The sequence below is a fragment of the Mustelus asterias genome, chromosome 15 (genome assembly GCF_964213995.1).
Source record: "Mustelus asterias chromosome 15, sMusAst1.hap1.1, whole genome shotgun sequence".
NCBI classification, from domain to species: domain Eukaryota; kingdom Metazoa; phylum Chordata; class Chondrichthyes; order Carcharhiniformes; family Triakidae; genus Mustelus; species Mustelus asterias.
Window position 1 is genome coordinate 11816160 of NC_135815.1, and position 26642 is coordinate 11842801.

Here is a 26642-nt window from a genome sequence, read left to right on the forward strand (position 1 = left end):
CTATACAGACAATGCATACTGTTCATAGAGAAGGAAACACAGAGTGCAGAATGTAGTGTTACAGTCACAGCTAGGGTGTAGAGAAAGATTGGTATATACACATATAAAACAAATACACACACAAATACACACATACATTCATATATACATGTACACGAACGCACACACACACAAAACTTGAGACCACCAAAAACTCTGCTGCCCGTATCCTACCTCACACCAACTCCCTCCCAAACACCCATAATTACTCCCCTAATTATGCATTCTTGGCTGTCTAGCCCAGACATTCATTAGAGTAACAAAACACCTGAACCCCAGGGAAAGCAGTGTTTGATTGACAACTCTGACATGTTGATCTCTTAAGTCATAGAGGATTTGCCTCATGTTAATTTACACAAGATGAAGCAGTTTCAAGTGATGTAGTTTCTGCTACTGATACTTTAAAGGGTCTGGGTGATTGACACATTTATTAGGCTATAATAAAAGCTTTTTAAAAAATGTGGAAAGTTATCAATTAATTACTTTTTTTCAAAAGCTTTTGTTACACATTCTATTGTCACAAGAGGGTTAATTTGTTACATACAGCATATGGTGGGTGAAAAGCCATGGAAGTGGTATAGATTGGCACGGGAGCATAATGGGCAGTAAGGGATGAGTGGGGCATGCCTTGGCATGAGCGGCCATGGGGTTGGGTGTTGGTTATGAGATGGCACGGACGGGGTATGCAGAACCTGCGGGGATGTGAATTCTGAAGGGTCTCACTCTTCTCATTATCGCTGTGATACTGAGGTGGGTAAACAGCCCACTTCAGCCCACCGGCAGCTCCTGGGACTGCCTCCTAAATCTTCCCTGGGACAGCTGGCCCGTCTGCAGCCCCCTCCCCCGGCAATGAAAGTCCCGTCTGTCCTTGCACTTTCTCCTGGGGCTGAGCTGGGAGTTTTCCCGACTCCAGCTACCCAGCCGGAGGATGAAAGTCCAGACCAATGTCAGGAAGCACGTCCCCACACAAAGGCTAACGGAAAGCTGCAACTCAAAATGGGGGGGGGAGTCACTGAAACATTGCACAACAGAGACTGATCGAATTTGTGTTTGGAAGTGGTATTGGGGGTTACGGACCCAAGTCCGGCAGGTTTTTTGATTTGATTTTGATTTATTATTGTCACATGTATTGGGATACAGTGAAAAGTATTGTTTCTTGTGCGCTATACAGACAAAGCATACTGTTCATAGAGAAGGAAAGGAGAGAGTGCAAAATGTAATGTTACAGTCATAGCTGGAGTGCAGAGAAAGATCAACTTAATTAAAGGTAGGTCCATTTAAAAGATGTGCGGGTTAGGTGGATTGGCCATGCTAAATTGCCCCTTAGTGTCAGGGGGACTAGCTAGGGTAAATGCATGGGGCTATGTGGATAGGACCAGGGTGGGATTCTGGCCGGTGCAGACTTGATGGGCTAAATGGCCTCCTTCTGCACATTAGGATTCTATGAAAATTCTGACGGCAGCAGGGAAGAAGCTGTTCTTGGGTTGGTTGGGTACGTGACCTCAGACTTTTGTATCTTTTTCCCGATGGAAGAAGGTGGAAGAGAGAATGTCCGGGATGCGTGGGGTCCTTGATTATGCTGGCTGCTTTTCCGAGGCAGCGAGAAGTGTAGACAGAGGCGGAGTTTAGATACAGATCTCAGGGACTGACGGAACAGGGCGGAGGGGCTGAATGGCCCCTAAACGTTCCTAAATGCACGCCTTGTGTTCTTGTTCATGTGCATGATGCTGAGAGAGGAGCAAGCAGAGGAAGCGATCCCCTCCAGCTTTGCCTGAACCTGGTTGATCTTTGACAGTGATCCAGATGGCCACACTCTCTGGTTATTTATGAGATGGGCCTGGTTGACAAAGATGGATATGTGGGGAGGAACAGAAAGAATAATCAAAGAACAAGCCCAGCACTGGCAACGTACAGAGCCTCCAGAGTGTAGCTGAACAAACACCGCATCAGCCTAGCAAGCACATAAAAGGCAGCACTCTCTCCTAGACCCTGACTGCTTCCCAATTGGAGTCAGCTCTGACCTTTTGAATTCCATTGAGATAAATTGGAAAAACGTTGGCGCTTTGCCTGTGAGATGAAAGTATCAGTGCTGACTGTTTCAATGCTCCTATAAAGCAGATGGGGATGTTTTGAAGGAATTATTATTGCAACATGCTCACTCCAATTTGATTAGAATCGTGGAATCTTACGGCACAGAAGGAGGCCATTTGGCCCACTGTGCCAGTGCTGGCTCCTTGAAACAGCTATCCAATTAGAGCCACCCCCCATTGTCCTGCAAATGTATCCTTTTTAAGGGTTTATCCAATGCCCTGTTGAAGGTTCCTGTTTAATGTGCTTCCTGCACCGTTCTTTCAGGCAGTGCATTCCAGATCTTTGCCACTCGCTGTCGAGCCTGCGGCCCTTCCCAATGCATCCCAGCATAGATGATGAGAGACAGCGGGATTCCTGCACATCTCATCCGCCCTCGGTCTCTCTGTGGATGGCAGATCTTTTAGCTGCCTTGGGGAGATGGTGACACAGTGGTAACGCCGGTGGGCTAGTAATCCCCGAGGCCCAGGCTAATGCTCCGGGGACACGGGTTCAAAACCCCACCATGGCAGCTGGTGGAACTTAAATTCAATTAATAAAATCTGGAATATAAAAGTAGTCAGAATAATGGCGACCTGACAACTATCGTCAATAAAAATCCATCTAGTTCACCAATGCCCTTTAAGGAAGGAAATCTGCAGTCTTTACCTGGTCTGGCCTTCATGTGATTTCAGAGCCACAGCGATGAGGTTGACTCTTAACTGTCCCCTGAAATGGCCTAGCAAGCCACTCAGTCTAAAGGGCAATCAGGTATGGGTAACAAATATTGGCCTTGCCCATGACACCCACATCCCACGAACAAAATGGGGCTCTTTGCCCATCTGCATCCCTCTCGTCCTTTTAAAGCAACACTGCTCAATCCACATTTATTTTCTTGCTGACCTCCTCAAACTGTCACTTCTGGCTCAGCGGCCCCTGATTGCCTTCCACGGAGTGGCAATGTCTACGTTACAAATGTCACACAAACTTAAATAGTTTTGTAGGTTGCGGGGGAAACAGAGCGAAGTCCGATCTTGCTCTCCGCAGGGACCCACTTTCGCAGTACGGGGCTGGTGACTGACAGGGTTAACCCGCGCTGATTCCACCCACCCCTCCCACTGACTGCTCCAGTGATCCTCAGGCTACCCAGCATTGGAGCGCTAAGTCCAAATTGTAACGCTGTCTCCGTCCCACTAGGCCGGGTAAAATCAGACAACTACAGAGACCAGAGATCAAACCTAGCGAGCCCCTATGAGCAAGCCAGCCAATGGCCTTCCTCCCTGAGTCTTTGCTACCTGCTGGAATTTTAGTGTTCCAATTGAAGACCTCTCGGGGGTCCTTAACCCCCAAGGGCATCATGTATGAGTGACGAGTACATCAATATTTAGTGTTCCTCTTGAGACACTTTCCTCCAGAATAATGTGCCAAAATATGCCAGGAGCTGATATATTGTATATTGACAAGAGGAAGAGTTAGCAGCAGCTTAGCAAAAGCCAGCTGGGCGGCATGGTGGCACAGTGGTTAGCCTCACAGCTCCAGGGACTTGGGTTCCCTCCGGGTGTCCCGGTTTCCTTCCACAGTCCAAAGCTGTGCAGGTTAGGTGGATTGGCCATGCTAAATTGCTCCATGGGGGATTAACGGGGTAAATGTTTGGTGGTTATGGGGATAGGGCAGAGAGGTGGGCCTGGGTAAAATGGCTGCTAGAGAGTTGGTGCAGACTCAAATGGGCCAAATGGCCTCTTGCACCGTAGGAATCCTATGATTCTCATCCACAGATGGAAGTAGGTGGACAAACTAATTCAGATTAAGACAGAATAGAAAAGAAGGAGGCTGCCCGCTTAAAGAAAAAGAAAATTAATTAACCCTTATGGGCACCTCCTTAAGTATTGTTCAGACCCAGGGAGTGGTTACTATTTTGGGTTTACTATTTGATTTGCTAATCATTTACAGCCAGCTAGGTGCTGATGAATGGATGATTCTTTGGAAGTCCGGCTCCCCCCTTTTACAGAAGTGAGTTTTCTTGGATTCTACCCAGTCGCCTGAGAAAAAAAGCTGGTGAACTGTCCGCCTGACTGAATCTTCAGGCAAACTGTGAGACTGCCCACAGGTGACCCTGCCTCCGGAAAGCTTGTGGGCATGAACCTTAGCCCTATGGTGAGGGCCTGACTGCTGCCACTCTTTCCCAGCCTGTTCAGCATGAGTTCGTTGGGTTTGAGTGCTGGAGCACTATTGGAGCCTGCTAGGCTCGGCCTATTACTAGAAGGATCCAATCATTGCATTGGCCCTTCCTCTCCCTTCTCCCCTTCTCCACCCACCCTCCTCTCGAGTCAGTGTCCATAAAAGTGATAATTCTTCACTTGTGAGCCAAGACAGGAAGGAAGGTTCTGGTAAATAAAGAACCCATGAGTCAAATCTTGTCCGCTCCCCTGTGGCGAGTTTGGTGGAGTGGCGGTGGGAGGGTTGGGGGGCTGGTGGGGGGATCATTTAATCAGGTGGGAATGTGGCAGGTGTGGTCACTATCACCTTCTCGCCTGCATCCTGATTACATCTGTAGCAGGAAGGCCCGTGGATTGCCTTCCCTACCCAGAGCCAATTGAGGCCCTTAAATGGACAATTTTAAAAAAATTCATCCATGGGACATGGGCGTCGCTGGTTGGCCAGCATTTATTGCCCATCTCTAGTTGCCCTTGGAGGGAGTTTAAGAGTCAACCACAATTGCTGTGGCTCTGGAGTCACATGTAGGCCAGACCAGGTAAGAACAGCAAATTTCCTTCCCTAAAGGACATTAGTGAAAGCTGGGCTTTTCCGACAACTAACAATGGTTTCATGCTCATCAGTAGATTCCTGATATTTTTTACTGAATTCAAATACCATCTGCTGTGGTGGGATTTGAACCCGGGTCCCCAGAACATTAGCTAGGTTTTGGGGTCAATAGTCTAGCGATAATACCACTCGGCCATTGCCTCCCCCAATTAATGCCCACATAAAGGCCCCCTCATGTTATTGACCCAGCCACAGACAGCGGGGGGCTCAACATGCGGAGAGCACAATGAACAAACCCATGCAGGTTGGCTTGTGGATTCCAAGGGGTGAGGTCCCTCATTCAAAGGCAGTTAGGGTCTCGAGCAAGGGACCTGCATCGGGAAGGGGAGGACCAACTGAGAGCCGCCCCCGCCCTTATTGTGAACCCCCCCCCCCCCCTCCCCTGCCCCCCCATCACCCTACCTACAACCGCATTAAATGTATTTCATCTTATTCTTGGAGTCATGGTTAGTCAACAAACCCAATCTCAATCTTGTGGCCCACTGAGATGAAGGAGGGCCACACACTAGCCGAGGTTGCCCATCGCTGATATAGAGACACTGGAGAAAGGAGGGGGGAATGCAGAGAAGATTTACAGGGATGATACCAGGAATGAGCGGGTATACAAACCAGCAAAGGATGAATGCTGGGTCTCATTTCACTTGAAAAAGAGAAGACTGAGGGGTGACCGAATAGAAGTTTATAAAATTAGGAAACATTTTGATAGAGTCATCGAGCTTTGAGAGAGTGGATGCAGAGAGAATGTTTCCTCTTGTGGGAAGAGCGTAACCAGAGGCACCAATACCGGGATAGTCACCAAGAAATCCGATCGGGAATTCAGGAGAAACTTCTTTACCCAAAGAGAGGTGGGAATGTGGAACTCGATACCACAGGGGGAGTGGCTGAAACGAGTAGTCTCGTCGATGCATTTAAGGGGAAACTAGACGAGTATATGAGGGAGAAGTGAATAAAGGGTTCACAGTGATAGATTTAGATATAGAGAGATGGGCGATTGGTCAAGTGGACCACAGACAAAAGCATGTACTTGTTGGGCTGAATGGCCTGTTTCTGCGCTGTCTATCCTATGTAATCATACGGCATTTGTTTTATCCTGAATTAAAGCCTTTAAAAGCTTACCCACTCTTGGGGCGGAATTTTCCCGTCCCCCCCACCACGGGAATTGGAGCACTCTGACACACATGTACACACATGTGCGCACACACACACTAACACACACACACTGACACGCACACACACACTGACACACACACACACTGACACACACACACTGACACGCACACACACACTGACACGCACGCACACACTGACACTCACACAAACGCACACACACACACTGACACGCACGCACACACTGACCCTCACACAAACGCACACACACACTGACACGCACGCACACACTGACACTCACACAAACGCACACACACACACTGACACGCACGCACACACTGACACTCACACAAACGCACGCACACACACTGACACGCACGCACACACTGACACTCACACACACACATGCACGCATGCACACACACACACACTGACATACACACACACACACTGACACGCACACACACACACTGACACGCACACACACACACTGACACGCACGCACACACTGACACTCACACAAACGCACGCACACACACTGACACGCACGCACACACTGACACTCACACACACACATGCACGCATGCACACACACACACACACTGACACTGACATACACACACACACACTGACACGCACGCACACACTGACACTCACACACACACATGCACGCATGCACACACACACACACTGACACTGACATACACACACACACTGACACGCACACACACACATGCACACACACGCACACACACACACTGACACACACTGACACACACACACTGACACACACACACTGACACACACACTGACACACACACACACACACACAGACACTGACACTGACACACGCACACACACTGACACACACACACATTGACACTGACACACATGCACACACACACTGACACACACGCATGCACACACACACACACTCACACACTGACCCACACACACACTGACACACACATGCACACACACACACACATTGACACTGACACACACGGTTTCCTACAAGGTTCCTTTAATCGTTACACTATTTGTTTGAGTGCTGAGCAGTTTCCCGTTTCCCAGTCTCTGGTCACTGCTTGCTAGTAGCAGATATTAGTGCCTCTCACTCAGCCAGACGTGTTCTCCCAGTGAGAGGCTGCAGGATTTGTATCCAGAGCAAATCCGCACTCTGCACAGCTGGTCTTGTCTGAAAGAGCAAGCATATTCAAACAGAATGCTGCCCAGGGCAAGAGAGGGAGGACTCACACATTAAACCATGCTAACCATTAAACAACACACAGAATGGAAAAGTACCTTACCCCTCACATACTGCAGCCTCTCATTGGCTACAACAGCAAAACTAAATGGTGCAAACAGTGACATACACACAAATATCTGTGACTTATTCATCTACCAGCAGCAAAGCAAGTTAGGGTTATTTACCTGTATCACTAAACACACACACACACATAGACACACACACAGACACACACACACACAGACACACACACACGCACAGGTATGCTCATGTCTACCAACACATTCACATGTATATCCATATACACAGCACGTGTACCCAGCACCGTTACTGAGTCTGTGAACTGAACTCTGAGAATGATTTTGCAGCTTTTTGCTGTTTCTTATCCACCTGTTGCTTTTCCAATTTACACAGACGCGGCAGGTTCTCATTGTCTTTGTGTTACTCTGAACGATTTCAGATCAGGTGGTGTGGCAGAAGCCGGTACTCACAGCTCCCTGCTCACTTCTCGCTTTGTACACATGCTATATCCTTTCTTGCACTTTGCTTTTGAAGATTGCCAAGCGGTGATTTGCAGAACGTTGCTGCTGTCTCTCTGGGCCCAGTCTGGGCTTCATTTGGGTCGTCACTGGGGGGAGATGTGAGCCAGGACTGACCCATCCTCGCCCGACTTGTAGACATGTACTTATTACCAGGAGTCAGTAGGTGGCATCAGCGATAGCAACATTGGCTGTTCGAACGTCTCTTGTTCCTTACCGAGGGGCTGCAGTGCCAGTTGTAGGAGTGAATAAGAGGTCGACCGCGGATACTAGCTGAGACATCAGTGGAAGCCTTGTTCATCTGGTCCATAATGGTCTGTCCCATGACAGCGATAACAGAGCAAGGTGGAATGATGAACAGAATGAGAACCTACTCTTGGCAATGATCGAGGGAGAATGCACGATGTCATCGAGTGATATAAAATTGGTTTTATTCATGCATTCAAAATTTCAAATCTTATGTTAAATAAATTGTTGGGTGTGGGGGGGGGGAGTTTCTGTGGAATGAGGATGCAATTAAAGGACTTGTGAGTAGTTTGGCAATGTAGGGGTTAAAGCTTCTGACAGCCCAACCCCACCACCCCTCCGTCATTGTCGAGTCGGTTGTATCAGGGAACAGAGCCATCCTGCAGCCCTGTAGCCCCTGGCCACTCGGTGTGGTGTCGACCAAGGTCATGCATTGCATTTGGCTCAGCCTTGTGTTCTCAGTGGCTCCAGTTAGGCTGTTGGCTCAGCAAACTGCTGCCTACTGATCCTACTGATGCTGTCATAAGTTATTTCCCTTTTAATGCCCAGCCGGAGAGTAACTTTAACCAGCTCGCTTCCAGATGGAGTCCTCCGCAGCCTGCCATCTCGTCCCCGCATCACCTGTCACCCTCCCTGAGACTGGTTTGGGCAGATCTATTCGAGCGAATGATACCCAGATGTTTGGAAAGCTTTTTCTTTCGTTTTTATTCAGGTTGTGGGCGACAGGAAGAATTTTACTGCCTGTCCACTCGTTGACCTGAGAATGTGTTGGCCATGAGATCCCTTAAAACGGTGGCCGGAATCTTGTGGCCGTTCAGGCCAGCGGGATTTTCCCATCCCGCTGCGACGAATGGAGATTTGTCTGGGCGCCAAATTCTCCAGCCTCACACTGCAGTGGGAGCGTGGCGTGGACGGCCGATGCGTTGGAAATACTCCAAACATGACCTGAACCGGGGAGTTTCAAGAAATTGGCCCAGTGACATTGAAGGAGCAACAATATTATTGATGGCCCGAATGGCCTCATTCAATGCCGTTTTGTTGTATGCTTCCATGCCAAGTTAGAATGGCATGTCACTTGGGGTGGAGCCTTAAGGTGATGGTATCCTGATGACTTTGCTGCTCTTCTGCATCTGGGGGAATGGGGGAGAGAGGGACTGGGGCTTGTGACAGATTTAGCGGGGGAGGGAAAGGCTGTTGATGTAACCTCTATGGGTGGGATTTTCCAGTTCCGTTGCAGTATATTTCCTGGTGGCAGAAGTGGCCGGCATTGGCCAGCGGTTGGATCTCCCAGTCCCGCCAATGTCTGTGCGGTTTTGTGTGCCCTGCACGTTCTGCCACCCAGGAACGGGCCAACGGCAGGACTGGAAGATCCTGCCAGTGGGAAGGGCTGGAAAACTATGGCTTACAACTTGCTGCAATGCATCATGTTGATGATATGCCAGAGTTTCTTTTTGCAAAAATAAGGGATAAGTATTGGACTGGAGATATTTTCCCTGTTTTTCCTCAAAGTAGTGCCCATGGGGGCCAGAATTCTCCGGTCCCGCACGCCCCACCTCCACTGCCAGCGAGAATGGGGAATTTGGTGCTCAGCCACATCTCTGTTCACTGCAGTGGGACTGGAAACTCCCAGCTGCAGGCGAGGTCAGAGAATTCCGGCTGGAATTGTTTACATCTGATGGAGAGCGCAGACACACCTCCGTTTGTCTCATCCAAAGGGTAGCACCACCAACCGGGCAGCACTCCCTCAGTACTGCACTGAAGTGGCAATCTAGGGTATGTACTCAAACCGCTGGAACAGGATGTGAACATACCGACTCCTGAACGAGAGGTAGAAGTGCTAACCCACTGCACCATTGTTGCCTCAACTGTTTCAGTCAGAATAGATTCTTGCGTTGTCTGATGCTTAGTCCGTGTATTTCCCAGAGGTTTCCTGTCCACTGAAGTAAGGAATGACATTGGGGGTGCGAGCATGAATTGTTTTTTCAGTTATCTGTTGGTATCCAATATAAAAGGAAAATGGCGGCTTGTCCAGACAATAACCTTGAGTACGGTCAGGAGAAAAATGTAATTGAGACCATGGAACTCTGGGATGTTTGTACATAGTGGGCAGCACGGTGGCACAGTAGGTTAGCACTGCTGCCTCACAGCGCCAGGGATCCGGGTTCGATTCCCAGCTTGGGTCACTGTCTGTGCAGAGTCTGCATGTTCCCCCCGTGTCTGCATGGGTTTCCTCCGGGTGCTCCGGTTTCCTCCCATAGTCCAAAAGATGCGCTGGTTAGGGTGCATTGACCGTGCTAAATTCTCCCTCAGTGTTACCCGAACAGACGCCGGAGTGTGGCGACTAGGGGCTTTTCACAATAACTTCATTGCAGTGTTAATGTAAGCCTACTTGTGACGCTAATACTCAAACATAGTAACCTCTGACTAGCAAGTCCAAAAACAAACGCTGACATTCTCCCTTTGTGCCAGAAGGATGCATTTGTTGAAAGTTTTTGTATGTACCTCCATCATCAGTGGGGATTACAGAGACAGTTTGGCTCCTAACTTTGTCTAATTGGGATTGGCATCAGTCATGGCAAGAGCATTGTTCCAGAGAAGTTGTTAAAAGTTGGTTAAATAGCACCCTCGCCTGTTGCAGCAATTATCTCAAATAGTTCAGGCTTTTACAATGAAAACATTTGTAATCTCCACACACATCAGTTATATTACTCTCGCTCTCTTGTTGGTTATTTAAGTTCACCACGATTGGGACTTGATAGAGTTAAACACCGATGCTATCTTATACTCTCTCACGTGTTAAGTAAGGGTCCACTTTTTAAAAATTCCTCTCAGTTTCAATTGGAAACTATTTGCATTTGCCAGAGGTACCTTTCGCAAATTTCCTGTCCCATTAGGAGGATTGTTAAACATGGATGATTATTCATGGAATGACGTGGCCGTTTGGCCCTTTGGACCCAGGCCGGCATTTGAATGATCTCCCAAATGAGTTCTGCTCACCTGCCTTTGCCCCCACAGCACCTATCGTTGACTCATCCATGCCCTCTGAAATGGCCTAGCAAGCCACTCAGTTCAAGGGCAATTAGGATTGCGTAATAAATGCTGGGGCCATCCAGTGGACACCCTATCCCATCAAAGAATGAAAGAAATGGCCTCTTTCTGTGCTCTATAATTCTATCTTGGTCTCTTTGGCTCAAACCTATTCCCTTTTTAACTGAGAATATTTTGATTGATGATGCCTTTAAGGGGAAGCTCAATGAGGAGAAAGGTATAGAGAGGTGGCATGGTGGCACAGTGGTTACCACTGCTGCCTCACAGCGCCAGGGACCCAGGTTCGATTCCAGCCTTGGTTGACTGTGTGGACTGTTTGTGGGATCATGCTGTGTGTGAATTGGCTGCTGTGTTTCCTACAACAGTACTGCATTGTCTGTAGAGTGCTTTGAGATGGGTGGTGGATTGTGAAAGGTGCTATATAAATGCAAGTCTTTTCTTTCTGGTACATTTAACTAGGTTACTGGTGGAAAACTACATCTCGGGAAAAGATGTTTACCTTGTATTCTCTAAAGCTCGATTAACCGAGGAATGGCCCACTCAGTCAGTTTATGGCTAAGGAACAAGCTACGTTTCTGGGACAGTTTCAGAAAATTCCACAGTTGGGGTCAAGCTAGTCAACCTTTCAATTCAGGTTGGAAGCAGATCTGGGCTGGTAGTGTTTACATTTCCAATTGCCGGTCAAGTTGAACTTCCATCCAAAGAATTCAAAAACACCTTTCCTTTACTCAGTGTCAGAAAAACGCCCTTGGAGAAACTGCTGGAATTTTTTTTATTCATTCACGGTGGTTAGCAGATTTGATCAACAAATCTGAAATAAAATGCTTGTCTCAGTAATGATGGTCATTAAACTAATGGATTATGGTAACAACCCATCTGGTTCACTAATGTCCTTTAGGGAAGGAAATCTGCCATTCTTACCCGGTCTGGCCTACATGTGAGTCCAGACCCACAGCAATGCCCTCTGAAATGGCCTAGCAAAACAGGGTTGGGTGAAACAACGACAGAAAAGTTGGGTCAAGGCTAATGGTTGGCATTGCTGCCTCATCGAATCATAGAATCCTACAGTGCAGAAGGAGGCCATTTAGCCCATCGAGTCTGCACCAACAACAATCCCACCCAGCCCCTATCCCCATAACCCCATACATTTACCCTCTTAATCCCCCTGACACTACGGATCAATTTAGCATGGCCAATCAATCTAACCCACACATCTTTGGACTGCGGGAGGAAACTGGAGCACCCGGAGGAAACCCACGCAGACATGGGGAGAACGTGCAAACTCCGCACAGACAGTCACTTAAACCGGGAATTGAACCGGGTCCCTGGTGCTGTGAGGCAGCAGTGCTAACCACTGTGCCACCGTGCTGCCCTCACTCCAGTCACTCATAGTTCCAGGGACCCTGGTTCGAATCTGGCCTCGGGTGACTGTCTGTGTGGACTCTGCACGTTCTCCCCGTGTCTGCATGGGTTTCCTCCCACAATCCAAAGATGTGCAGGTTAGATGGCTGGGGGGGGTTAGCCATGGTAGATGTGGGGGATCACAGAGATCAGGCAGGGGAGAGGGCCCGTGTAAGATACTCTGTTAGAGGGTCATTGCAGACTCGATGGGCCGAATGGTCTCTTCTACACTGGGATTCCATAATTCTGTGACACGGGATGTCTGTGAAGTTGGCAAAGCAGTGTGTGCTCCCCATTCCTAATTGTCTCAGAGGACAGTTCAGGGTCAACATTGCTGTGGATCTGGGGACGGCCAGACCAGGTAAGGACAGCAGATTTCCCTCCCTGAAGGACATTAGTGAATCAGATGGGTTTTTACAATAATCAATGATAGTTTCATGGTCACCGTTACTGAGACTAGCTTTCCATTCCAGATTTTTAAAGATGAAACTAATCTATATTTCATTAGCTGCTATGGTGGGATTTGAAGGTGTGTACCCAGAGCATCAGCCTGAGGCCTAATATAGCCCAGTGTCATTACCAACATGCCACCACCATCTCCCCAAAGTACACAAGGCATCCATCATCATCTGAAAGGAACGGCAGGGTTCACCCTTCAAGAGGAGCCTGTTGTCAGAGCTCAGTTCTCTCTACTTGACACTTTTTTAATACATATACGGGATGTGGGGCAGCACAGTAGCACAGTGGTTAGCCCTGTTGCCTCACAGCTCCAGGGACCCAGGTTTGATTCCCGGCTTGGGTCTGTGTGGAGTTTGCAAGTTCTCCGCGTGCCTGCTTGGCTTTCCTCCCACAGTCCCAAAGATGTGTGGGTTAGGTGCATTAGCCATGCTAAATTGCCCCTTTGTGTCCAGGATGCTTAGGTTAGAGGGATTAGTGGGATAAATATGTGGGGTGGCGGGAATAGGGCCAGGGTGGGATTGTAGTCGGTGCAGACTTGATGGGCCGAATGGCCTCTTTCTGCACTATGGGTTCTATGATGTGGCTTCGCTGGCAATTCCAGCATTTATTGCCCATCCCTTGAGGAGGTAGTGGTGAGCCGCCTCCTTGACTCACTTTTCTGTCGCTGTTTGACACAACTATGTGCGTTACTCGACCATTTCAAAGGACAGTTAGGAGTTCACCATGTTGCTGTGGTTCTGGAGCCACATGTAGTCCAGACCGGGTAAGGACGGCAGATTCCCTTCCCTAAAGGACATCACGGAACTAGATGGGTTTTTACCATCATCCATTAGTTTAATGACGATCATTGCTGAGACATGGTGTGCAGATGATGTGGAGATGCCGATGTTAGACTGGGGTGGGCACAGTAAGAAGTCTCACAACACCAGGCTAAAGTCCAACAGGTTTATTTGGAATCACGAGATTTCGGAGCGCTGCTCCTTCATCACCTGTGATTCCGAATAAACCTGTTGGACTTTAACCTGGTGTTGTGAGACTTCTTACATTACTGAGACAAGTATTTTATTTCAGATTTGTTGATTGAATAAATTTAAATTCCCCCAGCTGCCTTGGTGGGATTTGAACTTGTGTTCCTGGAGCTTTAGACCGGGCTCGGGATTGCTGGTCCAGTCACACCTCCTCCATTCTATTTATCATTTATCAAACCCTGCAGTGCAGAAAGAGGCCATTTGGCCCATCGAGTCTGCACCAACCACAATCCCACCATATCCCTACATATTTACCCGCTAAGCCCTCTAACCTACGCATCTCAGGACACTAAGGGGCAATTTTAGCATGGCCAATCAACCTAACCCGCACATCTTTGGACTGCACATGTGACTCCACAAGGAAATCTGCCATCCTTACCTGGTCTGGCCGACATGTGACTCCACAATTAAATGAACTTTTCTCAGATGGAATGGTGATCCATTTTAGTTTCTTGGGGCTCTTGCTTTCATTTCAAACTTTAAAACATTTAGACTGTTTTTCTCCTCCTCCTCTTCTCATCCCAGACTTGGCGCTAACTTTCTCCCCGAGGCAGTTGTGCAGACAGTCTGGTCTAGTCAACCGACACAGAATTTTCCTGATCAGATGAGACCTCTGGTCAGTCAGGGAGGGAGTCTATCAGATCACTGTCTTGTAGACAGGGAAGAGTCAAGGCAAATCCAACACTAAACCTAGTGGAGACAAATTCAGCAGATATACAGTGCAGACACATGCTTAGAAACATAGGGGTTATCAGCGTGAGGAAGAGAGGTGTATGTTAATCCTGCCCACCCAGCAGAACAATGTGGAAGCTCATTGAAGCATCCTTGCTTACGTACCTACATTAATTAGGGTAATTTCCGACATTATGAAAGTGACGACACATTGACATGGGGAGATGATGGCCTAGTGGTATTATAGAATCATAGAATCCCTACAGTGCAGGAGGAGGCCATTCGGCCCATCGAGTCTGCACTGACAACAATCCCACCCAGGCCCTATCCCCGTAGCCCCATGTATTTGCCCTGCTAATCGCCCTAACCTACACACCTTGGGACGCTGAGGGACAACTTAGCATGGCCAATCTATCTCACCTGCACATTTTCGGACCGTGGTCACTTTCCCCAACTGCCGGCCCCGCCACTTGCCAAATTCATTCCGTTTAATTTCATATCCTGCCTTTGTGTTTTTTGAGTTCTCTTCACCTTTGTCTGTTTTAAACAATTTTCTCAGGTTGAGAAACTCAAGCCCACCAATCGCCAGAATCTTATCGCTGGATTATTAATCCAGAAACTCAGCTAATGTTCTGGGGACCCGGGTTCGAATCCCGCCACGGCAGATAGTGGAATTTGAATTCAATAAAAAAAAAATCTGCAGTTAAGAATCTACTGATGACCGTGAAACCATTGTCGATTGTCAGAAAAACCCACTAATGTCCTTTAGGGAAGGAAATCTGCCAGCCTTACCCGATCTGGCCTACATGTGACTCCACAATTAAATGAACTTTTCTCAGATGGAATGGTGATCCATTTTAGTTTCTAGGGTTGAGGGAGGGGAGAGGGAAGACTGAGGGGTGAGCAAAGTCTTCAAGGTTATGCAGAGGTTTGACAGAGGTAGAGAGAGATATTCCCATTATTAGGAGTCATAAATCTGAGACAGTCATTAATAAATCCAGTAGGGAATTCAGAAAAAGCATCTTCACGCAGAGAGGAGTGAGAATGTGGAACTCTACCACAGGGAGTGGCATTGGTGCATTTCAGAGGAAGATAGCTCGGGACAAGAGAAGGAATAGAAGGATATGGTGACGGGGTCAGATGAAGAAAAGTGAGTGGAGGTTCATGTGGAGCAGAAATGCCAGTATGCACCTATTGGGCCGAATGGCCTGTTTCTGTGTTATAAATACAATATAATAGTTTGAAATGTTTTGGCTTGAGCTCTTGTGGTTGATTGGCACTTGAGAGATTAGAAGCCATTTACGCCAGAGGCAGGGTTCTCAATGCGAATGAGCGGCTTTTCAAATGATGATATAATGCTTGTGTTTATACAGTATCTTACCACATCTCAAAGCGTGTCACAATTAGTTAATTTGAAGTGCACTTGGTTGCTGTTATGTTGGCAGCAACTGTAATCTTCATGAAACTTTATAGGGACACGAGTAGGCTATTGGTAAAGTAGGGTCGCTTGATATCTAACTGGATTAACATTCCTCAGTAAGAAGTTTAACAACACCAGGTTAAAGTCCAACAGGTTTATTTGGTAGCAAAAGCCACACAAGCTTTCGAGGCTCTGAGCCCCTTCTTCAGGTGAGTGGGAATTCTGTTCACAAACAGAACTTATAAGACACAGACTCAATTTACATGAATAATGGTTGGAATGCGAATACTTACAACTAATCCAGTCTTTAAGAAACAAAACAATGGGAGTGGAGAGAGCATCAAGACAGGCTAAAAAGATGTGTATTGTCTCCAGACAAGACAGCCAGTGAAACTCTGCAGGTCCACGAAGCCATCCCCTACGGACAAGCCCTCCGTATACACAGGATCTGCTCGGATGAGGAGGATCGCAACAGACACCTCCAGACGCTGAAAGATGCCCTCATAAGAACAGGATATGGCGCTAGACTCATTGATCAACAGTTCCAACGCGCCACAGCGAAAAACCGCACCGACCTCCTCAGAAGACAAACACGGGACACAGTGGACAGAGTACCCTTCGTTGTCCAGTACTTCCCCGGAGCGGAGAAGCTACGGCATCTCCTCCGGAGCCTTCAACATGTCACTGATGAAGACGAACATCTCGCCAAGGCCATCCCCACACCCCCACTTCTTGCCTTCAAACAACCGCACAACCTCAAACAGACCATTGTCCGCAGCAAACTACCCAGCCTTCAGGAGAACAGTGACCAAGACACCACACAACCCTGCCACAGCAACCTCTGCAAGACGTGCCGGATCATCGACACAGATGCCATCATCTCACGTGAGAACACCATCCACCAGGTACACGGTACATACTCTTGCAACTCGGCCAACGTTGTCTACCTGATACGCTGCAAGAAAGGATGTCCCGAGGCATGGTACATTGGGGAAACTATGCAGACGCTGCGACAACGGATGAATGAACACCGCTCGACAATCACCAGGCAAGACTGTTCTCTTCCTGTTGGGGAGCACTTCAGCGGTCACGGGCATTCGGCCTCTGATATTCGGGTAAGCGTTCTCCAAGGCGGCCTTCGCGACACACGACAGCGCAGAGTCGCGGAGCAGAAACTGATAGCCAGGTTCCGCACACACAAGGACGGCCTCAACCGGGATATTGGGTTTATGTCACACTATTTCACATAAATATTTCTGCTTTTTTCCTCCTGAGTCTTTATCATGCGATCCTAGAATCAGAATTTATGTCACACTATTTGTAACTCCCACAGTTGCGTGGACCTGCAGAGTTTCACTGGCTGTCTTGTCTGGAGACAATACACATCTTTTTAGCCTGTCTTGATGCTCTCTCCACTCCCATTGTTTTGTTTCTTAAAGACTGGATTAGTTGTAAGTATTCGCATTCCAACCATTATTCATGTAAATTGAGTCTGTGTCTTATAAGTTCTGTTTGTGAACAGAATTCCCACTCACCTGAAGAAGGGGCTCAGAGCCTCGAAAGCTTGTGTGGCTTTTGCTACCAAATAAACCTGTTGGACTTTAACCTGGTGTTGTTAAACTTCTTACTGTGTTTACCCCAGTCCAACGCCGGCATCTCCACATCTTAACATTCCTCACCATCAATATTCTGGGGTCTCACATTGACCAAAAACGGAACTGGACCATCCATATAACCCCCGTTGTGGCTACAAGAGCAGGTCAGAGGCTGAGAATTCTGCGGTGAGTAACTCAGCTCTTGACTCCCCAAAGCCTGTCCACCATCTAAAAGGCACAAGTCAGGAGTGTGATGGAATACATTCAATCGATAATGGTTTCACGGTCATGAGTGCAGCTCCAACAAGACTCAGGAAGCTCAACACCATCCAGGATGTGGAGATGCCGGCGTTGGACTGGGGTGGGCATAGTAAGAAGTCTCATAACACCAGGTTAAAGTCCAACAGCTTTATTTGGAATCACGAACTTTCGGAGCGCTTGCTCCTTCTTCAGGTGAGTGGAGCCTGAGGAAGGAGCAGTGCTCTGAAAGCTCGTGATTCCAAATAAACCTGTTGGACTTTAACTTAGTGTTGTGAGGCTTGACACCATCCAGGACAAAGCAGCCCACTTGGCTGGCACCCCATCCACCACCTTAAACATTAATTCCCTCTGCCGTTGATGCACAGTGGCAGCAGTGTATACAAGACGCATTGTGGCAACTCGCCAAGGCTTATTTGACAGCACCTTCCAAACCCACAACCTCTGCCACCTAGAACAACAAGGTCAGAAGATGCTACACAGATGGAACACTACAACTTGCAAGTTCCCCTCCAAGCCACGCACACCACACTGACTTGGAAATACAAAGCCCTTCTTTCACTGTCGCTGGGTCGAAATCCTAGAACTCCCTCCCTCAGAACTGCGGGTTTTCCACATGGACTGCAGCGGTTTAAGAAATCAGCTCACCACCGCCTTCTCAATTAGCGAAGGGCAATAAATGCTGGCCCGGTCAGAAATGCTCGCATTCCATGCAGCATGAAACAAAAAAATTAATTCTTCCCATCAACATTGCTCCTTCATCCCACTTCATCAGCAATTTTAGCCCTATCTTTTTAAACTCAACTCCATGGCCTAAATCCTCTGGTCCCGCCCACCGCAGGAATCATCGCAGGTGGGACGGATAATTCGCAGACAAGCAACAAGTCCGTAGACCTCGGGCAGGAACGTCCGGTCCCGGAGCGGGAGGGGCAGGAAAATCCTGCCTCATGTCTTATCTCCATATCCCTTAATATTCTTTGCAACTCCCCTGGAAACACCTCACTCAACTCCCTCTCCATGGTCTGATTAGACAGCGCATTCCACAATTTCACAGCTTTTTCCATGAAGATATCTTTCTGGTCCCATTCCTAATTGGATTTTTCCTGGAATTTTCATTCGGGTGGGGGTGTGGGTGTGCGGAGGGGACGACGGGGGGGAGGGGGGTTGTTGGCTCAAACAGGAGTCAGGTGGGCGATCCCGGAATGAATACCCAGGCTGCCGGATGGGGAGGTGGGTTGAGCTTGCCCTTCTACTCTTCACAGCTCCAGGGACCCGGGTTCAATTCCCAGCTTGGGTCACTGTCCGAGTGGAGTTTGCACATTCTCCCCGTGTCTGCGTGGGTTTCCTCCGGGTACTCCAGTTTCTTCCCACACTCCAAAAGTGTGCGGGTTAGGTGGCTTGGCCATGCTAAATTGCCCCTTGGTCTCAGGGGGACTAGCTAGGGTAAATATGTGGGGTTACAGGGATCGGGCCTGGGGATTGTGGTCAGTGCAGACTCGATGGGCCGAATGGCCTCCTTCTGCGCTGTAGGGATTCTATTCTATTCTTAAATATATTCCCAGGTACTGCAAACGTGTCTGAGTGAAAAATCATCGAGGCTTTGAAAATAATCGTACATTTTCACTTCTAACTTTTTTTGAAGACTTTTCTTAACAAATTATTACAATGTGGGAGAAGGAAGAAGCGACTGTTTTACCTGGGAGATCTGGTCCGGAATTTTCCGGCCGTTTACACCCCGCCACCAGTGCTGGCAAAGACGGAGAATTTGGCGCTTGGCCGGGTCGTGGTGTTCCCAGGTACCTGCTTGTCCTTCTATTTGGCAGAGACCATAGGTTCAGAATGGTGCTGTCCAAGAAGGGAAGGTGGGGGTATTGTCGCTGGACTAGTGATCCAGAGAGGTAGTCCTCGTTGGAGCCTGGGTTCGAATCCCAACATGGCAGATGGTGACTTCTGTCGAAGTCTGGAATTAAAAGACTAATACTGTGGTTAAAAACCCACCTGGCTCACTGATGCCCTTTAGGGAAGGAAATCTGCCATCCTTACCCAGTGAAGGGACTCAGATTCCAATCCCACGTTGCCTACACTGCAGCATCATCCCAAATAGTAAGAGGGACTCGAGAAGTCGTGCCGGGTTTGAGGCTAAGCTTGGGTTTAGTTTTCTGAGGCTTTGCTTTCTGGTGCTAGACATGAAACCTAATTCTTGAACCAGGTGTCTGGCATTACAGACGAGAAGAATGTGCAGGGTGTGACTTCAAACACCCAAAAATATCCTTGAAGCTGGAAGGAAGTGAAATGTATAATTAATCTGTCAGGAGGAAGCTTTTTCACATATTTGATATGGTTGGCCTTTCGAGCAAAGTGTGTGTATTTTTTTAATTGAAGTGTGACAACAGGCTAACCAGCACATGGGGAAGGCACCCGTTTCACACTGGAACAGTTGGAGATTGCAGCCCCCGTTTAGAATGACCTTTGAGCTGTGTGTCGGTGCCAGTTTGTGTGATGGCGCATTGACCATAGGTTAAGTGGGCACCCAGTCTGGAGGTAGTTGGTGGAGCGTTGATGCCATTCTTCAGTGTAAGTTACCGGGGGGGTATCTGGGCTCCCCGGAGTTGGGGTATCTGGGCTCCCCGGAGTTGGGGTATCTGGGCTCCCCGGAGTTGGGGTATCTGGGCTCCCCGGAGTTGGGGTATCTGGGCTCCCCGGAGTTGGGGTATCTGGGCTCCCCGGAGTTGGGGTATCTGGGCTCCCCGGAGTTGGGGTATCTGAAAGGCAGCACCTCTGGCTGCACAGCACTCCTGCAGTGGTGCACTGGAACACGCGTGTGTCATTAGACTCCCTACAGTGCAGGAGGCCATTCGGCCCATCGCGTCTGCACCAACTTCCTGAGACAGGATCCCACCCAGATCCCACACGGTCACACAAAAACCACACACAGAGACACACATGCACACACACTTATTCAAACAAAGCTGCAAACACACATAGCAAGGCACACATAAATACACACACATAGTAAAGCACACAACCGCAAAAACACAACACATATGCGCATTCAGTCATACAAACACATGTGCACACGCACACATGCTCACACGCACACACACACTCGCACACACACACTCGCACACAGACACACGCACACACACTCGCACACACTCGCGCACACACACACACACACTCGCACACAGACACACACTCGCACACAGACACACGCACGCACACACACACTCGCACACAGACACACGCACACACACACTCGCACACAGACACACGCACACACACACACTCGCACACACACACTCGCACACACACACACACACTCGCGCGCACACACACACACTCGCACACACACACACTCGCACACACACACACACACACACTCGCACACACACACACACTCGCACACAGACACGCGCACACACACACACTCGCACACACACACTCGCACACACACACACACACACACACACACACTCGCACACACACACACTCGCACACACACACTCGCACACACACACTCGCACACACACACTCGCACACACACACACACACTCGCACACAGACACACGCACACACACACACACACTCGCACACACACACACACGCACACACTCGCACACACACACACACACACGCTCGCACACAGACACACGCACACACGTGCACACACACACGCGCACACACATGCACACGCTTGCACACACACACACACGCACACACACGTGCACACACACACACAGCAATTTTTGGATTGAGGGCAGTAGTGAAGTCTGCAGTTTTGCTGCGGAGTTAGACTAACATTTCTAGAATGTTTATCGTGCCTCGGTGGTTTATTTGCTATTGAATCGAGAAACCCGTTAGGTTTTGTGGCTTGTGGCTCCCTCCACACACAGGAGCTTTCCACAGCAGAATGAGGAGACTGTTTCTCCCTATCTGACGCCAACATCTGATTTTTGATATGAATGAAATCCTGGCTGTTTGATGGCTTTGTGTCCTGCCAATTATTTCCCCCCAAACCAAACCCATAATTACCCACAGGTACTCAACTTTGCCCCAGCATTGGTGTCAGCCGGTGTGCTCGAGGGAGGCCTGGCCTGGTGCAACAACAACAACAACAACTTGGATTTATATAGCGACTTTAACGCTTCGCAGAAGTGCATTCTGGGAAGAATCAGCACTGAGTCAAAGGAAGGAACCAGTAGGGTGGTTGGGCCTGGAGCTGGCTCACAGAGCTTTGAGTGGGGCAGTTATTGCTTGAACTGAGTGGCTCGCTGGGCCATTTCAGAGTCAACCACATTGCTGTGGATCTGGGCTCACATGTAGGCCAGACTGGGTAAGGACGGCAGATTTCCTTCCCTAAAGGTGAATTTTTACAACAGTGGTTTCATTTTTTATTGAATTTGAAATTTCATCACCTGCCCTGGTGGGATTCAAACCCAGGTCCCCAGATTACTGCCCAATCACGGTACCACCTCACCAGCACCTCCCCTAAACAAAAGGAGAGAGCAAGTTCCAGGTCTTAAGGTCGGGGGGAGCTGAAGGCATGGCCACCAGCGGTGGAGTGAAGGGAGCTCATTTGTTCCCCATCTTCATTGCTCTTTGTCAGTTTGTCAGGACGGTTTACTTTGAACAAGTTATTTTTCTCTCATTGTGGTGTTTTGTTTGGAATATTAATGGAGAAAGCACCTCTGACATTCCTGTCAGAGAAAGGGGAATGGTGGAGCTATCCCACACAGAGGGGCAAATCGTAGCGGGCGAGGGGCAGGCCATAGCAAGGCCTGTTGAGCGCGGGCGGGATTTTCCAGTATGGGGGCGAACGCGGCCAGAAAATCCCACCCAGAGTGTATACAGCACAGGAACAGGCCATTCTGCCCATCGGGTCTGTGTCGGTGTTTAATCTCTGGAGCATTAACTTTCAGAAAGTGTCAGAAACCATGGGACCCATTATACACCAGGTTGTAGTATCCATTGACAGCTTCGAAATGTTGAAATATGTTTGGCGGAGTTTGTATTGGGGAAGATCGCATGCGACCTTCTGAGATAATGAATTTAACTGGCCGGATAACCTTCCACTTCTGTGTTAACCGTGGCTCAGTAGGTTTAAGTTAACCATGGCTCAGAAGGCGGCACCATAACTGCCTTCAAGTCATAAGCTTCTGCGTTCAGATCTCACTTCACGGCCTGAATGAGTTAAGTCAAGGCTGACATCCAGTTCAGTACTGAGGGAGTGCTGCACTGTCTCAGGGGCCACCTTTTGGAAGAGGAGCTAAAACTGAGGCCCCAAACACTTAGCTGGGTGGATGTGAAAGTTCCACGGCACTATTTCGAAGAAGAACAGGGGAGTCACACCTGCCACAAATCACTGGCAGGTTTCGCATTTGGACAGAGATTTCCCTTGGTCTCTGAACACAAGGCCACAATGACTATAACATGCTTTCTGAGAGATCCAGTGGTCTTTCCTTCTTTTTCTTTCTTCCTTCCTCTCTCTTTTTTCTTTTTTTCTTTCTTGCTTTCATTCTCTCGTTCTTCCTCTCTTTCCTCCTTCCTCTTTCTTTTTTTCTTTTTTCTTTTTCTTTCTTCCTCTCTCTCTCTTTCTTTTTTCTTTCTCTCTCTATTTCTTTTTCTCTTTCTTTCTCTTTCTCTCTCTCTTTCTTTTTTTCTTTCATTTTCTCGTTCTTTCTTGCTTCCATTCTCTCATTCTTTCTCTCTTTCTGACGTTGACTAAGTATGTCACCATGAATACAGTGCTTCTTTTTAAGGCACAGTGTACACTGGCCAACCAGCCAGGCTCGTTTTACAAGGTCGTATTGTCAACTCTTGCCTCTTGTCAAAAGGGAGCAAAAAACAGAAACCCCACAGCAGCAGAATGGGGAGGAGTGATGAAGACAAACCTTTCCTTGGTTACATTTTAGTATTCCCCTTCGAGAGATCCTTCAAACTGCAACAAGAAACAGGGTTCTGTTGAGTTGAATGTCGGAGAGACAGTGCTCATTCTGTGCCTGAACTGCTCAACTTAATAACCGTCAGAAAACATAATCAACTTCGCACAATGATTCCTCTTACTGAGCTTCACACCGAGTCGGAGGTATTTTAAACAAATCCAGTGTAATGTAAGCGCAGCCTTGCCTTCGAGGTTAGCCCCCATGGCATGTTTATTTACTGACCCGTATAATTAGTGTTTAAAACTTGTGCTTAGTGTTGACAGTAACGAACATTTTTGGAGACCTCAGGAATGTTTGAAAGGAAGTCTCAGTCGCTGTGGAATTGTAATAAAATTGACCCTCTTGGAAAATCTCTGCAGATAAATCTTAGAGAATCCAAGACCACATTTCAACCCAGAGCAAGGGTCGGGCAGGTAGGGGCTAAGGGGCAAGTGGCAAACCCTCCCAGGACATTAGTGGCCCGAGGCTGGGGTGAATTTAACTGTCATGATGTGGAGATGCCAAATAAACCTGTTGGACTTTAACCTGGTGTTGTTAGACTTCTTACTGTGAATTTAACTCCCAGGCCACATCTGCCACTCCACTGTCTCTATTACCTCCTCCGTTTCTCTCTCCAAGATCTCTGCTCTCCTGCTCTCAATACTGTCCGCTTGTTCCTCTCCGGCTCCCTACATCCTCTTCACCAGTGGCCATACCTTCAGCTGAGCAATGAACCTCTTGACTTCTTCCCAATTCCTCTCCTCCTTGAAGGTGTGGGCCCAGCCTTTACATTGCCCCTCCTCTGGACAGAACCTTCCTCTCCCTCCAGCAGGGAAGTTGATGAACTGCCCCTTGACCCCAGCCCCGCACCCCCGGCTGCAGGCAAACCACACTTTGGGAGCTGTCACGCCGAGACAAGAACCCAGTTGATTTCCCTTCTTAGCTCCATTGCCACTGCCAACCATTCCAGGATTTACAGAAGGAAAATGACATTATACCATTGGCAGAAGTGGCAATCCAACACGATGGCATCATAGAATCGCTACAATGCAGAAGGAGGCCATTCGGCCCATCGAGTCTGCACCAACAACAGTCCCACCCAGGCTTGATCCCTGTAACCCCTGACACTAAGGGGCAATTTAGCATGGTCGATCAACCTAACCCACACATCTCTGGACTGTGCATCCTTCTGTGTTGTAACGATTGTGTGATTTTGAATGTTGGATGGAGTTAGGGTGAGCCCTACTTGTACCCATGTCTCTCTTTTCCCACCTCCTGGGGAAGATTCAGTCCCATCACACTGTCACCTTCAGGCCTAACAAGTACTGCCATTAACCATCCACACTTCTGAAATGGATTTTACAAGGGCAGCAGATACATGGGAACACCAGTACCTGCAAGTTCCCCTCACTCACTATCCTGACTTGGAAATATATCACCGTTCCTTCACAGTCGCCGGGTCAAAATCCTGGAATTCCCTCCCAAACGGCATTGTGGGTCAACCCACAGCACATGGACTGCAGCGATTCAAGAAGGCGGCTCACCACCACCTTCTCAAGGGCAACTAGGGATGGGCAATAAATGCTGGCCCAACCAGCGACACCCATGTCCCACAAATGAATTTTTAAAAAATTATCATTGACCTAACTAATTTTCTTCCGGAATTAGCAGAAAGGTTCCTGTCTCCTAACATTTCGTGACACTGATACAAAGGAACATTCTCACTTTCACCCGAGCAGCAGCCCAGTCAAGGGAAAGATGATTGTTTAATGGTCAGGAGCTGTTGTGACTGTTAATAAAAACCCAAAGATCAGTTAAACACCATTGATTTGAAGCTTGCTTCTTACTACGAAGTTAAGGATTTGAAGAAACAAGTTAGTTACACCAACTACCAAGTTAAGATAAGCTGGTAATGTGATTCATTTAACACTTGCTCGAAGCGATCTACGTTCACACCCGGGCTCCCACACTCTGCAAACAAAAGCAACATGTTTAAGCGTCACACTTCCTTTAATTATTCAAGAGCTTAGGAAGCCTATGGTTCCCTATTGCTTTCTCCACGGCAATGCCTGTGCTCTATTCTCTCTCCCCAGATGCTGTCAGACCTGCTGAAATCTTCTAACATTTCCTGGTTTTGAGACAAACATGTCTCTCTGGTTGTGGGTCTCGTAGAACGTCATTCTCTCGATGAACAGACGAGCTGGGAGATAAATGGGAGTAAGATGAGAAATTGTGAGCCAGTATTTCGAGTGGAATTCTGGGCGCAATCTTTTTCTGGGTGGCACCCGAGATCTTTCAAACTGGTTTCCTTTCGGAGCGTCGGATTGGGGATTTGGAACGGGTTAGGAATGTTTCTTGGGGAAGCTGTGCTATGATCTGTGCTGCTCTTTTGTTACAGATATCCCAGCTGCTGTCCGAGAACTGCCGGGAAGGGTTGACCGAGGCTGTTTTGAACCGTTACAACTCCGACAAGCCTTCAGTCTACAGCTTTCCCAGCTCCCAGGGTACCTATGTGTCGAGTGTGACCTCGAGTGGGACCTCAGCCGCAGCCTCATTCTTTGCAAGGTAAGGATGTGCCCTCGTGGTGAGAATGGCTGTGTTTAAGTAACAGTAATTATTTTTCATTAATTAATTCCTCGGTGATTGTCTCAGTGATTTAAGCGATGCTGGCAACTGCCTGTAACGCACGTGCTGAGGTATCCATGCGGGAGGGCGAGATACTTTTATTTGAGGGGGGGGCGCGTTTACCAAATGTTGTGAAGTTGAGTTT

The 26642-nt window shown here is 48.3% G+C and overlaps 1 protein-coding gene across 1 annotated transcript in view; it reads left to right on the top strand.

The window, feature by feature from the left end:
* kif26ba (kinesin family member 26Ba) overlaps positions 1-26642 on the top strand; it is a 285786-nt gene that overhangs the window by 50942 nt on the left and 208202 nt on the right. The window contains exon 9 of the mRNA XM_078230644.1: positions 26271-26437. Coding sequence (XP_078086770.1) covers positions 26271-26437 — 167 coding nt within the window. The remainder of the gene's footprint in view (positions 1-26270; positions 26438-26642) is intronic.